Source organism: Salvelinus sp. IW2-2015, unplaced genomic scaffold, assembly GCF_002910315.2.
Source record: "Salvelinus sp. IW2-2015 unplaced genomic scaffold, ASM291031v2 Un_scaffold245, whole genome shotgun sequence".
NCBI classification, from domain to species: Eukaryota; Metazoa; Chordata; class Actinopteri; order Salmoniformes; family Salmonidae; genus Salvelinus; species Salvelinus sp. IW2-2015.
The window spans coordinates 582,456-596,709 of record NW_019942528.1 but is presented as its reverse complement, the minus strand read 5'-3'; the positions used below and the strand labels follow the sequence as shown (position 1 = coordinate 596,709).

Here is a 14,254-nt window from a genome sequence, read left to right as displayed (position 1 = left end):
GCTAAATCATTAAGAAACATAGCTGAAATGTTCAGGCTTTGTCATGATCTGTGATCAAAATCAAGACCAGATTATTATGATAAGAGAGAGAATATTTTTATTTGTCAAATGAAAATCAAGCATCGATCATCATGTCACCAGAATAAGACGCTCAATATTTATTGGAAAGCAGCATGAAGCTCATCACCTTGCACTTTCACCACCCTGTGAAGTTTATCATACATTATTTAATCTGTAGCCTAATAAACTGCATGCTTTACCGAGTCGAAGTGGAAGGACCACACCATATCATCGTGTGACTAAAAATGTCCTTCGATATGATGGTTATTATATCAATATTTGCTCATGAAGGAATTTCCACCGCCATTCCCACATAATACACAAAACGATCCCACTATGTCGACACAAATTATCTTCCAGCATTTATAAAATTACAACCAAACTTCCTGTTTCCATCACAGCCTTCGTGATATTTTTTATATGACATGACTTTACTCTCATAAAAACTGTGGATGGAAAGGCGTGTATAACATGTCTCTCTTTCAACAGTTTGTGCTTTAGTAAGGTTGGTCTCTTAGCAGTCATTGCTATGATTATTAACTGTACTGTAGAGATGGAATGTAAATCCCAGAATATTAATTTGGTAGTGGCAGCAGCAGAGAAGTTTTCGGGAGAGACAGATTTACTGCAGAAGAGCTACAGGATGTTGAATAATTTTTTTGTGGGTCCCAAATGTGTAATTCACACTTATTTATTTATTTGCACCAAAGATAACAAGTGACAGACAACAACACAGATAAAAAACCTATTTAAAAAAAAAGTTGTGCTGGTGTGGTTGGAAGCCCAAGGGCTTGTATGAAAACCACACCAAAAAATAAATAAATACAATACAAAAATAAAAAAGATAAGAAAACCTACTAATTATAAATGTATAAATGAATTTGTCAGTAATCACGAGAAAAATATTTATATTTGTTTTGTTTAAATGTGTGTCTGCATGTGAGTGTGTGTGAGAGTTAGGTCATATGGAGGAGATTACTGAGTAGTTTGGTTCATCAGGCTGACCCGCAGTCTTCGATTGAAGTTATTGAGGGATGATGAGAATGAGAAGGCCGATTGTGGATGAGGTGGCATCGATGATAATAACGAGAAATGGGTTTTCATTTTTTTGTGTTTCTATGAAACAGAAGGAGCGTGCTTTACGCATCAAAATGTTGGATTGGAATGTGTCGTGTGTGGATCTTCAAAGCAGGGTGTTATCTCTGGGGTGGCGCTAGAAGTAAATTCATAGGATATACGTGAAGAATTGGATCAAGTGGTTGGTGCACAACGACTAACTCGCATGGTGGATGGAGTGTGGAAGCCCAGTCCATCCATTCTATTGTTTTTTTTAAATGAAGAGTCTCTCCCTTCTCACGTGTATTTGGGTTGGATGCCCAAACCCATGCAGTGTGTTAAATGTAAATTATTTGGTCATGTGTCAAGTGTATGTAGAGGAGTATTACATGCCAGCTGAGCCTAAATTCTGCAATTGTGGTGGTGAACATTCATCTGAATTTCTGAAGTGTCCTGTTAGGGTGAAGGAGATGGAGGTGGCAAGAATAAGACCTGTCCAGAATGTCTCCTATCTGGAGGCGAGAAGAGCGGAAGAAAGGAGTGTAGTTGAATAAGTAATGGTAGTTCCTTGTCAACAGAGGGATCCTGACATGTTGCATGTTAAAAAGGTGGACTTTTGTATTTTGTATTATCTTTGGTCCCTCCCCCACAATGGGATATATATATATATATATTTATACATTTATTTATTTTTGTTTTTGTTTCAATACCCTGTACAGTAGGTGGCGGCAATACAACAATAGGTTTAGTCTAAAACTTTAAAGAAGAAGAAGAACTAATTGTTTTCCAAATGCCCTAATGGATTGTTGATGTGTGTATCAGAGGTGGGACAACGAGGAAGGATTTTCTGGAAAGCTGTCAGAAGCGGATGATGAAGTGGATTCTGAATCTAATGGTGGTAGAATCAAGAAGAATTGGAATATTGTCCAAAATAAAGGAAACAGCGAAGTAGATGACAGTGATGAGAATGTCTCTTCGTATCTTGTAGGAGTATGGTTTGTAAATCAGGAGCAGCTGATCGAATTACCAATCTTGAGGAATCCATTTGAGATATCCAAATTGGTGGCGAGAGTGCTGGGTAGAGTGAAGGTTGTGAGGATCACGAGAGACGGGCTTGTTTAGATTTTTTTGTGTCTCTGAGGATCAGAATAAAGGTGTGTTGCGTCTCACCCGATTTTACAAGTTTGAAGTGTCGCGTGTGTCTCTTAGGAACAGGGCACCCCTCAAGGGGGTTATATCTGGAGTCTCGTAGGAAGTAGATGTTTAAGAGATAAAACATATTCCTGGAGTGATTGATGCACGTCGGATGAATTGTGTGGTGAATGAAGAAAAAGTTAAGTCTATCTGTTCTTTTGTTTTTTGATATGGAGTCACCCTACTCAAGTGCAGTTAGGGTATATTAACTACAGAGTCGGAGCATTTACCCCAAGACCAATGGGATAAATGCGATCATTGTAATGCTTTTGGTCATGTTTCAAAAGTGTTTGCAGAAGGGAGAAGCCGAAATGTCCAAGTTGTAGAAAATATCATATGTGTTATAAAAGTGTTGCAATTGTGGTGGGAACCATGAAGCCACGTCTTTCGAATGCCCAAAGTCAGGGCTATCCAGAGCATATCATATGCAGCAGCTGTTAAAAGGGTTGAGGGTGTGAATGGTGCACTTGAAGAGTCCATAGTGGTGGATAGGCCTTCACTGCAGGCTGCAGGGATTGCCTTTCACCAGCTGGATCCTGACATTTTAAAGGTTAAGAAGGTGGACTTTGTGGCCTTTATAGCTATGGTGATAATGGCACTGCCAAGGTGGAGAGAAAGTTCAGGAAGATAGAAATCATTGTGGAAGTGGCAGAGCGGTTCCTGGGGCTGAAAGATTTCTCGGCAAAGGAGTAATATGGAATATTAACACAAGCCGTAGCAATCGCTCAGGCCCTAGAGCCTGAGAAGGGACATATGGAGAATTGAAAGAAGTGGGAGTTTAATTTTGTTTTGTCAATGTACAATTTTTTTATTTAGGTGGATTAAGTTAGTTTCCCTATCATGTATGGGTGCTCCCGAATGGCGCAGCGGTCTAAGGCACTGCATCTCAGTGTCACTACAGACCCTGGTTCGATTCCATGCTGTATCACAAAAGCCTGATTGGGAGTCCCATAGGGCAGCACACAATTGGCCTAGCGTCGTCGTGGTGAAGGGTTTGTGCGGGGTAGGCCGTCATTTGTAAATAATAATTTGTTCTTAATTGACTTGCCTAGTTAAATAAAAACTAATAAAATGTATGGATTTTCTTTTTACCTTGTTTTGGTTTCAACCCGTCCAGTTGGTGGCGGCAATACACCTTTTTGGGTTGTAGTCCGCCATAAAACCCACAGAAGCACTCTGTGCATCTCTGCTAGGAGTTCCACTATTTGTGACCTATAAAGGTAGAACCACTTGACAAAATGTTTCGAAGAAAACTGACAGCGTTGGATTATCATAACCCCTCTGGATTTGACTGCAACGGTAGCTATAACAAAACCACGATAAACAAGCTATCTGCTAGTGAATGACGTGCACTTTCAGAGCCACCCATTGCCATGCTCAAAATATGTAGCTGTAGCATCTAGCTAGCTAACGTTAGTTGTTACCATACTGTCTTTGACGTTACTCTTAAGTCAAACATTTCGATACAGCCATGTATGTAATATGTATGCATGTTTTGTTTATATTAACTGTGTTAATAATACAAAATTATTAACCTGTGAGTCTTGTTAGGTCAGGTTTTGTGCATTTGCCCAGCTAACTAGCTTTTTGGGAGCTAGCTAAGCCAGGTAGTTGGCTAACTAGCGTAGCTAGTTTACGAACAGCAGTGCTAGGGAGGCAGTGGAGACGGAGAACGCAACTAGGTAATGTTAGATAATTAGCTAACTTTAGCTAGGCTAGGGGTGGCATCTGAAAGTGATACTCTCTATATTCCTTGTTGGTATATTATAAGTGAGTTGCCTTAGGAATTTTCATATGCGAATTTCTGCCGGTTCAATATAAATGTGGTGAGTGCTGTATATTCCCACTAGCTCCCCAGTTATTATAACACAGCCTATAATTTAACACAGGAAATCTATTATTACCACTATTTGTGCATCTAGTTATTGTGTCACTGTCTTCATGTTCTGCTTTGCACAGATGAGACAGAGTTCAGGAATTTCATTGTGTGGCTGGAAGACCAGAAAATCAGACACTACAAAATTGAAGACCGGGGCAACCTGAGAAATATCCCCAGCTCGGAATGGCCCAAGTCCTTTGAGCAGGTGAGCAGCAAGGCTAGCTGCAGGGCCAGTCAAAGGTCTGTTCATATTACAACCGGGGTTGTGTTCAGTAGGGCGCACTGTAACACATTTAAACGAAAATTGGTGTTCTTTCTTATTGGGCAAGTTCATGTAGTATCTCCATGTTTCATAATTGTCTTCTTACTGAACCATGGGGTTCTTTTTCCACTTTATCAGTGTATCTAGGAGGATCTGTTCTCAACCCCTTCCCTAACTGTTTACATCACAGGCAAAACAATAAAGCCAGTCCAAGGCCAAATGGTGTCAAGTGTTGCAGATGGAAATCCTATGAATAGAGCAGACATGAATGTTTGTTCTACATGACATATTTCTATCTGAACATTCCAAAACGTTGTCCTGCTGAACACGCCCCAGGATTAGTCTGTAGGCCTAATCATTCTAGAATGCTGAAAGCAATCCGATTTACCGGCCTAATCACTGGTCTCCATAGCTGTGATGCTCTCTTTTTCATTTGAGAACCTCCGTTGTGAAGTTACCATCCCGTTTTCTGTCCAGGAAGCACCCTCTCCACGAATCCTCTCGCTACCAACTGCCATTTTTGAGAAAGTGGCGAGAGGAGAACGGGATGAGGAAAGACTCTTGAGACATAGCACATGTCAGTCAGCGCTTGCACCAGAAACCTTTGTCTCCAGGCTTGAATAGTTCCCCAGTGTGAGTCTGGACAGTAAAGGTTCCGCTGGGAAAGACATGCTGCTCAAGGAGAAACTACCATTTTTTTTCATAAAATGTGAATGGTGGCATTTGAAAACAATTGTTCAGCCATGTCTCACCTGTGGTGTATTCAATAGGAACCAAATGGAAGCAAACTGGGAGGGACCTACGTGCATTTGTCCAATAAATGCTTCTTTTAGTTTTATGGTGAGCGCTGATGAATACACAAGCTCTGAATCAAAGAGCTACCTGGTGAGAGCTAGTAATGACACCACTCCAATGGAGGTAAACCATTTCGAAGAAGATTGTGTTATGGTTTCAGGAACCTTGTATTCACAGTACCCTGGGTCATGTTCTGTAAGGCACACTGTGGCACGTTTTCTCCCTACTGAACATGAGCTTGATTTTCTGTTTCCTACGTAGTATCTTCAAGATGTAAACTGCCCATTCAGTGTCCAAGAGAGACAGGAGTCGGTGGACTGGTTGCTGGGTCTAGCAGTTCGGTTCGAGTATGGAGACAATGGTACTGTACCATCCATTTACTCCTTATATCTCTTGATTTATTGAAGGGACTAGTGTTATTTTCCTTGTGTGATTCGGTGCCCGTTGTGTGTACTTAGACCATATTACTACTTTGAATGTATTGTTGTGGTGGTTTTCAGCCTCTAGATGGTAGCATTGTATTAACAGTGGCAACTTTGACTGCTCCACCATAAGGGATCATTATTTGACCTTTATTTAACTAGGCAAGTCAGTTAAGAACATATTATTATTTTCAATGAGAGCCTAGGAACAGTGGGTTAACTGCCTTGTTCAGGGGCAGAACAACAGATTTTTACCTTGTCAGCTCAGGGATTCGATCTTGCAACCTTTCGGTTACTAGTCCAACACTAACCACTAGGCTGCCTGTCTAGGGGTTAGAGGGATAATCTAATTGTGGTTCCACCCTCTGTTGCCATACACTATTGTTAGTGTCCAGGACTGTTAAATGACTGAGTTTACACACTATTAAAGCAAGTATTTTGTTGTAAAAGTAGTTAAGTAGTATGTAATAAGTGGGGGGCATCGACTAAGTGGTCACTTTCTGGATGTTGTATGTCCCACTGGCTCCCCAGTTGAGAAGTACAAGAACTGTCCGCCAGCCACGGCCACCAAGGCGGAGAAACCCTCGGATCCACTCATCCATCTGGACAGTGAGCTTAACCACTCTTTCATCTCTTCCTCTAAATACCTATCCTCCTCCCTCTCCTTACCCCTCTACTCATCTCTCTCATCCTCTATCCACTCCTCTTCCTCTGTCCCTGATGTTTTGTGATAAAATCATCATTGCACACAGAAACCTACCACTGCTATGGGAATGTAGAGGCTGACAGTGGTGACTAGAAACGTTGGATACCTCAGGCTCATGTGGTGCCGTTCACTAGCTATTCTTTTGCTTTATGCTCATTATTACCTACCTGGCCTGCTTAGGCTTGACTTCCCTTGAATATGGTTTATTCCCAGTGATTACATATGGTTCTTTTGTTTGAGTACCATGCAAAACAAGATGAGAATCAAAACCAACAGGGACAGTTGTAACTCCAGCTGACATTATGAATGTCAACAGGCCCATGCTGTATTGAAAATAAGTGTTTCATGTTTTATTGTCACTTGCACAAATACAGTGAAATGCCTTTCTTGAAAGCTCTTTCCCAACAATGCAGTAATCAATATCTGTAGTACTATAAAGTAGAACAAAAACACAAGGAATAGAAATGAGAAGAACACGAAAGTAAGCTACTGAATGTACAGGGTCAGTGCCAATACCATAATTACAATGTGCAGGGATACTGGAGTGGTAGGGGTAGATATGTGTATAGTGTTAAGGTGACTGGGTGTGTTCCCTTCTTGCTCCTCAAGGCAACAACCCAGACTTTAAGGCTGGTGTGATGGGCCTGGCTAACATGCTGAAGATCCAGCGTCACGACGACTACCTGGTCATGCTGAAGGTGAGAACCAGCAGCCATCAAGCACCATGTCTATGAAGTGGGACAAATGTACTAAGGCCCTTTTCACACTACTGAGCCAAGCTGTGCCTAGCGGTAGTGCGATGGCCTAGTTACGCACCCACCATAGCTACTGGAACCTTGCTAAAAGGACAATGTAAAATGAAAATATCAGAGCCAGTTCGGATTGGCACTATACTGTGAAAAGGGTGTTACTCAGTTCTTATGACCATGTTGTAAATGATGACCCTGTGCAGATTTCAGACGTATGCAGATTTGTTAGCAATGGTGTGGTTATTCCACTTGTCCAACAGGCTATAAGGATCCTCATCCAAGAGAGACTGACCCCAGAAGCTATAGCCAAGGCCAGGCAGTCTAAAGAGGTGAGATACTGAGGAAGATCCACCCTCCCGCCTACCCATTTAGACCTCATCAAATTGACAAAGGTTTGAAAACGTGATTTGAAAGAATGCCCACAATACTTCAGAACTGGGTCCAAGCAGGACAGGTTTTGTATTTTTGGGACCATTTGCACAAGGCAAGCACACTCAAGTGCACTCTGAACTCTCCGTACAAAACATCTGAGTACTGGTTTAGCATCAGTTTAGCCTTTTTAAATCACAATCAATAAAATGATATGGACAGGGGTGTGGGCACTCGTACTCTGAGACACTTGACAGTGGCTTGTGAAAGTTTTCACACCCCTTGGCATTTTTCCTATTTTGTTGCCTTACAACCTGAAATAAAAAAAAAATTGGGGGGGGAAATAAGACAAAAAACTGAACTTGCGCGTGCAAAACTATTCACCCCCCAAAGTCAATACTTTGTAGAGCCATCTTTTGCAGCAATTACAGATGCAAGTCTCTTGGGGTTTGTCTCTTTAAGCTTGGCACATCTAGCCACTGGGATTTTTGCCCATTCTTCAAGGCAAAACTGCTCCTTCAAGTTGGATGGGTTCTGCTGGTGTACAGCAATCTTTAAGTCATACCACAGATTCTCAATTGGATTGAGGTCTGGGATTTGACGAGGCCATTCCAAGACATTTAAATGTTTCCCCTTAAACCACTCGAGTGTTGCTTTCGCAGTATGCTTAGGATCATTGTCCTGCTGGAAGGTGAACCTCCGTCCCAGTCTCAAATCTCTGGAAGACTGAAACAGGTTTCCCTCAAGAATTTCCCTGTATTTAGCGCCACCCATCATTCCTTCAATTCTAACCAGTTTCCCACTCCCTGCCGATGGGGGAAAACATTCCCGATGGGGATAACGTTCTCGGGTGATGAGGTGTTGGGTTTGCGCTTTCCTTGATGGCCAAAAAGAGTACCTTCTTCCATATGTTTGGGGAGTCTCCCACATGCCCTTTGGCGAACATCAAATGTGTTTGCTTATTTTTTTTCTTTACGCAATAGCTTTTTTTCTGGCCACTCATCTGTAAAGCCCAGCTCTGGAGTGTATGGTTTAATGTGGTCCTATGGACAGATACTCCCATCTCCGCTGTGGAGCTCTGTAGCGCCTTCAGGGTTATCTTTGGTCACTTTGTTGCCTCTGATTCAATGCCCTCCTTGACTGGTCTGTGAGTTTTGGTGGGCGGCCCTCTCTTGGCAGGTTTGTTGTGGTGCCACATTAAATTTTATTAAAATAATGGGTTTAACGGTGCTCTGTGAGATGTTCAAAGTTGCATTTTTTTTTTTTATAACCCAACCCCGATCTGTACTAATCCAACTTTGTCCCTGACCTGTTTGGAGAGCTTCTTGGTCTTCATGGTGCCGCTTGCTTGGTGCTGCCCCTTGCTTAGTGGCGTTGCGGACTCTGGGGCCTTTCAGAACAGGTGTATGTATATGAGATTGTGATAGATCATGTGACATTTAGATTGCACACAGGTGGACTTTTATGACTTCTGAAGGTAATTGGTTACACCAGATCTTATGTAGGGGCTTCATAGCAAAGGCGGTGAATACACCGCCTTTGGACTATTTTGTGTATGTCCATTATATGAAATCCAAATAAAAATCCATTTAAGTTGCAGGTTGTAATGCAACAAAATAGGAAAAACGCCAAGGGGGATGAATACTTTTGCAAGGCACTGTACATGGAGCCTCAGAGTGTGATGGGTAAGGCCTGTGTGCAGTGGTCTGGAAGTCATCTCCGTGGCTACGCTATTTTAAGAAGACTGCTGTATATTGGCACTTCCTGTGTCCCCTAATTGCTGTGATGTGTCTTCCTGTTTTTGCCTCAAGGGTCTCCCCGTGGCCTTGGACAAGCACGTCCTCGGCTTTGATACTGGAGGTGAGTGCTCGCAGTCGAGTATTTTAAGTAATGCACACGGGACACATTTTCAAACGGCAGTGTATTATCCTCGTAAAGGGACTAGTCCCTAAATTACATTTTGAAGTTCTTCTGTAACTGCAAATGCTTACGCTGTCAATTCCCTTTTGTGCCCAAGACGATTACTATCATCTTAATGGCCTCCACACTTTTTTATTTGACAATTATAAAACGCAATACAAATGTGGATACAATGCATTTAAGTAAAAAACGTATTTCCATTGTGGTCCTCTTCAAACATGTTACACAATCACAGCTAAAAGCTGAATTGCAGTAAATATCACATGGCCCAAATAATTAAATACTGCAAGATCAAAACATAACACATTTGAATAGTCCTCCAGATAAGTGGTTGTTCTACTTGGGAATAGCTTGCAGAACTAGCCAGCTTTCTTCACTGTCCAAACCACGTTGGTTGCGACCACTTGGGAGTAGCCTGGCTCCGCCTTGCAAATCTTTCCACTGCTTAGCCACCTTCGCTGAGTTGAATCGCATCCCCGTAGCTCCTCAGCCCGAGTATTCTCCAGTGGTGTTCTCCAGGCTGAATCGTCTCCCAGTCCCAATGTATCAGGCTTCCATTACAGCGCTACGATTCAGCACAGAGTCCAGTCTGTCCGACACCTCAAGAGGAAATCCCCGGCATGAGCTCCCCAAATCAAAGCTAGCTGTAAAGCAAGCTAGCAGTGCAATCAATATTATAATCGATTTATTGTGTTATTGAAAATATGATTTCAGATCACCAGATTTGTGTGATCTGTAATTATCTTCCTAAAACAACAGTTTGCAGAAAAATAATAGAACAAAATTAACAATACATTTGCAGGAGCTAACAGCCCAGTTAGGCTGCCCCCTTGGGCACCATGGCAAACCCATTCTGTCCTATTGATATGATTGACAGAACAGTAATGGAATTTATTGATCTACTGTTGATGTAATGCTTGGGTGGCTAGGGCCATCACATAGTCAAGATCTGATCCAGATCTGTTGGAGATGCATCTGGGCAAAGGAAACGACATGGAATGTGTCAATGTGGAGATGAGTGACATTTCCCTGTGAACCTCTGTTTGAAGTGGCCTAATGTCAACACAATATCAAGCTGTGTCAGTGCAGGAGTTGTACATACTTGCCGAGAGGTATGTACACTACCGTTAAAAAGTTCTGGGTCACTTAGAAATGTCCTTGTTTTTGAAAGTAATGCGCTTTTATTTTTTGGGGTGTCCATTAAAAGATAAAATTGATCAGAAATACAGTATAGACATTGTTAATGTTGTAAATGACTATTGTTGCTGGAAACGGCTGATTTCAGGACCCTGTCTTTCAAAGATAATTCGTAAAAATGCAAATGTCTTCATTGTAAAGGGTTTAAACACTGTTTCCTATGCTTGTTCAATGAACCATAAACAATTAATGAACATGCACCTGTGGAACGGTCATTTAGACACTAACAGCTTTAAGGCAATTAAGGTCACAGTTATGAAAACTTAGGACACTAAAGAGGCCTTTCTACTGACTCTGAAAAACACCAAAAGAAAGATGCCCAGGGTCCCTGCTCATGTGTGAATGTGCCATTTGTCATGCTGCAAGGAGGCATGAGGACTGCAGATGTGGCCAGGGCAATAAATAAATTGCAATGTCTGTACTGTGAGACGCCTAAGACAGCGCTACAGGGAGACAGGACGGACAGCTGATCGTCCTCGCAGTGGCAGACCACGTGTAACAACACCTGCACATTCGAACATCACACCTGCGGGACAGGTACAGGATGGCAACAGGAACGCACAATCCCTCCATCAGTGCTCAGACTGTCCACAATAGGCTGAGAGAGGCTAGACTGAGGGCTTGTAGGCCTGTTGCAAGGCAGGTCCTCACCAGACATCACCGGCAACAACATCGCCTATGGGCACAAACCCACCGTCACTGGACCAGACAGGACTGGCAAAAAGTGCTCTTCACTGACGAGTCGCGGTTTTGTCTCACCAGGGGTGATGGTCAGATTTGCGTTTACTGTCGAAGGAATGAGCGTACTGTACTCTGGAGCGGGATCGATTTTTGGAGGTGGAGGTTCTGTCATGGCCTGGGGCAGTGTGTCACAGCGGACTGTGCCTGCAATGACGACAAGCTATCTCAACGCTGTGCGTTACAGGGAAGACATCCTCCTCCCTTATGTGGTACCCTTCCTGCAGGCTCATCCTGACATGACCCTCCAGCATGACAATGCCACCAGCCATACTGCTCGTTCTGTGTGATTTCCTGCAAGACCGGAATGTCAGTGTTCTGCCATGGCCAGTGAAGAGCCCAGATCTCAATCCCATTGGGCACGTGTTGGATCGGAGGGTGAGGGCTAAGGCCATTTCCCTCCCAGAAATGTCTGTGAACTTGCAGGTGCCTTGGAAGAGTGGGGTAACATCTCATAGCAAGAACTGACAAATCTGGTGCCGTCCATGAGGAGGAGATGCACTGCAGTACTTAATGCAGCTGGTGGCCACACCAGATACTGACTTTTGATTTTGACCCCCCCCCCTTTGTTCAGGGACACATTATTCCATTTCTGTTAGTCACATATCTGTGGAACTTGTTCAGTTTGTCTCAGTTATTGAATCTTGTTATGTTCATACACATATTTACACATGTTAAGTTTGCTGAAAATAAATGCAGTTAACAGTGAGGATGTTTCTTTTTTTTGCTGAGTTTATATTTTTTTTATGAATTATCTACATAGGTGTACAGAGGCCCATTATCAGTAACCATCACTCCTGTGTTCCAATGGCACGTTGTGTTGGCTAATCCAAGTTTATCAGTTTTAAAAGGCTAATTGATCATGAGAACCCTTTTCCAGTTATGTTAGCACAGCTGAAAACTGTGGTGACTAAAGAAGAAATAAAACTGGTCTTTAGACTAGTTGAGTATCTGGAGCATCAGCATTTGTGGGTTTGATTACAGGCTCAAAATGGCCAGAAACAAAATGTTTTAGCTAACACAACCTGCCATTGGAACACAGGAGTGGTGGTTGCTGATAAATGGGCCTCTGTGCGCCTATGTAGATATTCCATAAAAAATCTGCTTTTTCCAGCTACCAATAGTAATTCACAACATGAACCATGTCTACACTGTATTTCTGATCAATTTGATGTTCTTTTAATGGACATTTGTTTTTCTTTCAAGGACATTTCAAAGTGACCCCAAGCTTTTGAACGGTAGTATATGTATGGAAGTTTTTTTTTTTCTCTTTTCGGGTCACTACAAATGGTTTCTTTTTTTTTAACACAGCATTTAGAACCTAGAGAAAAGAAAAGCATGATTGCATGCATCCTTAATCCTGTCAACATGTGTTCCTACAAGAATTCAACTGTGACCTTAGTCGCTGATCACTGACTGAGCATAATCTCATGTCCTGGAACACGGCCTCTTAACGGTGTGCTGCGCCTTTCTCTGCAGACGCTACCCTGAACGAAGCGGCTCAGATCCTGCGTCTGCTCCACATTGAGGAGCTGCGAGACCTGCAGACCCGGATCAACGAGGCTATCGTAGCTGTCCAGGCCATCATCGCAGACCCCAAGACAGACCACCGCCTGGGAAAGGTCGGTAGATGACCCGGCCTGCCTGATCCCTTGACCTCTGCCCTATAACTCCCAACACACGCAGTCTGTGGAAAAGCAGTACCAGTCACACAAACTATACATGGTCCAGGACCCTGTTCTTATTCTATTTTTGCCTCCCCCTAACAACCATGAAGAAGCCTTTTTGATTTGGATGTTTTTGATGAGCTGGGAGGATTGGAATTAAATCGACTTGTTTTGGAGGGGGGGAAGCCTTTTTTTGGAATGAAAATGTATGAAATACATTCTTTTTTTATAAGAAATGGTAAGTTCTCCGATTCTTTGCTGAAATGACCCATTTCTGTTTAAGTCCTGAATCACATTTTATTGTTATAAATATCACATCTTACAAAAAATAAAAGGATTTAAAAAATTTAAAAAAAACTGGTAAAACAGATATTTGTGAAGACAAAATTCCATGTGGTGAAATACAAAATTCTTATTAGTGCACAGAATACTCATACTGCATTGCTGTGTGTTCATTCAATACACATTGACAGGTATAACAGGACTTGTGGCTCAAAGATCTTATTTCAAAGCTATTTTCTTTGGCTTTCATTAAAAAGTCACATACAAAAATACAGTAGAAAGTAAGAAATGAGGTATAAAACAAATGTACAAAACTTTTTTTGCGGGGGGTTGTCGCAGTTGGTGTTTTGTAAATTTGCTGTGGTTGGTGGAACACTTGCTCCAGAAGACGAGTGTCTTCTTTCGCCGCCTCTGTAGCAGTGTACGACGGAAGGGTTCTCACGGGCAAGCACGTCAAGACGGCCAAAATAGCACCATAAACACGATTGTCTCTATCATTGTCTCCCTGCAACAGATGACAACCACATTAGGGCAACAGGAAGGATAGCGAAAATCCTTGATGGCTACCCCACACTCAGCTAAAAAAACGAACGTCAGTCACAGAACAAACATTACTTTCCAAACTTGTCTTTTTTTTTCTTTTTCTTTTATCTCCATTAAATACCCCTCTTTTTACATTTCAAGAGTGCTCCCACCAAACGCAAGACTCATTTCATAGGGCTCTTGCCGCTAGATTTCCATGGCTTTGAAGTGCTTTGATGTCTAAGCGAGGACCGGTCACATTTCATCACCTAGATCTAAAGTACAGTGATTTGGCAGCAGGTGCCTTCTACCCACCCCCCCGAGGAACTTCCTAGTTGACAGGTTCTGTTTCAAGGCTGTTTGTAATGCTTCTGTTATTTGGCATTTTACAGTCTTTTTTTTCTTTTTTGCAGGCTATGATACCGTCACGTAACTA

The 14,254-nt window shown here is 42.3% G+C and overlaps 2 protein-coding genes across 4 annotated transcripts in view; one reads left to right on the top strand and one right to left on the bottom strand.

Moving 5' to 3' along the window:
- The first annotated feature begins 3,426 nt into the window (after positions 1-3,426).
- Positions 3,427-13,380, top strand: LOC112068210 (RNA transcription, translation and transport factor protein). 2 transcript variants are annotated; one of them, XM_070438071.1, is made up of 8 exons: positions 3,427-3,609; positions 4,270-4,394; positions 5,508-5,608; positions 6,192-6,277; positions 6,984-7,072; positions 7,384-7,452; positions 9,304-9,352; positions 12,827-13,380. In XM_070438071.1, the coding sequence occupies exons 1-8, from the start codon at positions 3,549-3,551 to the stop codon at positions 12,979-12,981; spliced, it is 735 nt and encodes a 244-aa protein (XP_070294172.1). In that variant the 5' UTR covers positions 3,427-3,548; the 3' UTR covers positions 12,982-13,380. The 2 variants fall into 2 exon arrangements, with proteins under 2 accessions (XP_070294172.1, XP_023991068.1); XM_024135300.2 differs by having other exon boundaries at positions 3,428-3,609; positions 5,508-5,607; positions 6,200-6,277.
- Positions 9,399-14,254, bottom strand: part of nid2a (nidogen 2a (osteonidogen)) — a 105,351-nt gene continuing 100,495 nt past the window's right edge. The window contains exon 24 of one of the 2 annotated variants that reach the window (XM_024135296.2): positions 9,399-10,056. The gene's annotated coding sequence lies outside the window, so the exon portion shown is untranslated. Of the gene's footprint in view, positions 10,057-13,297; positions 13,802-14,254 lie in introns of those variants that run through there. The other variant, XM_024135295.2, reaches the window with a different exon arrangement.

Coding starts and splice junctions, on each gene's coding strand:
- LOC112068210 (XM_070438071.1), top strand. CDS start 3,549: ATGTTTCGAAGAAAACTGACAGCGTTGGATTATCATAACCCCTCTGGA. Junction 3,610..4,269: donor CTCTGGATTTGACTGCAACG/GTAGCTATAACA, acceptor TGCTTTGCACAG/ATGAGACAGAGTTCAGGAAT. Junction 7,073..7,383: donor ACTACCTGGTCATGCTGAAG/GTGAGAACCAGC, acceptor CTTGTCCAACAG/GCTATAAGGATCCTCATCCA.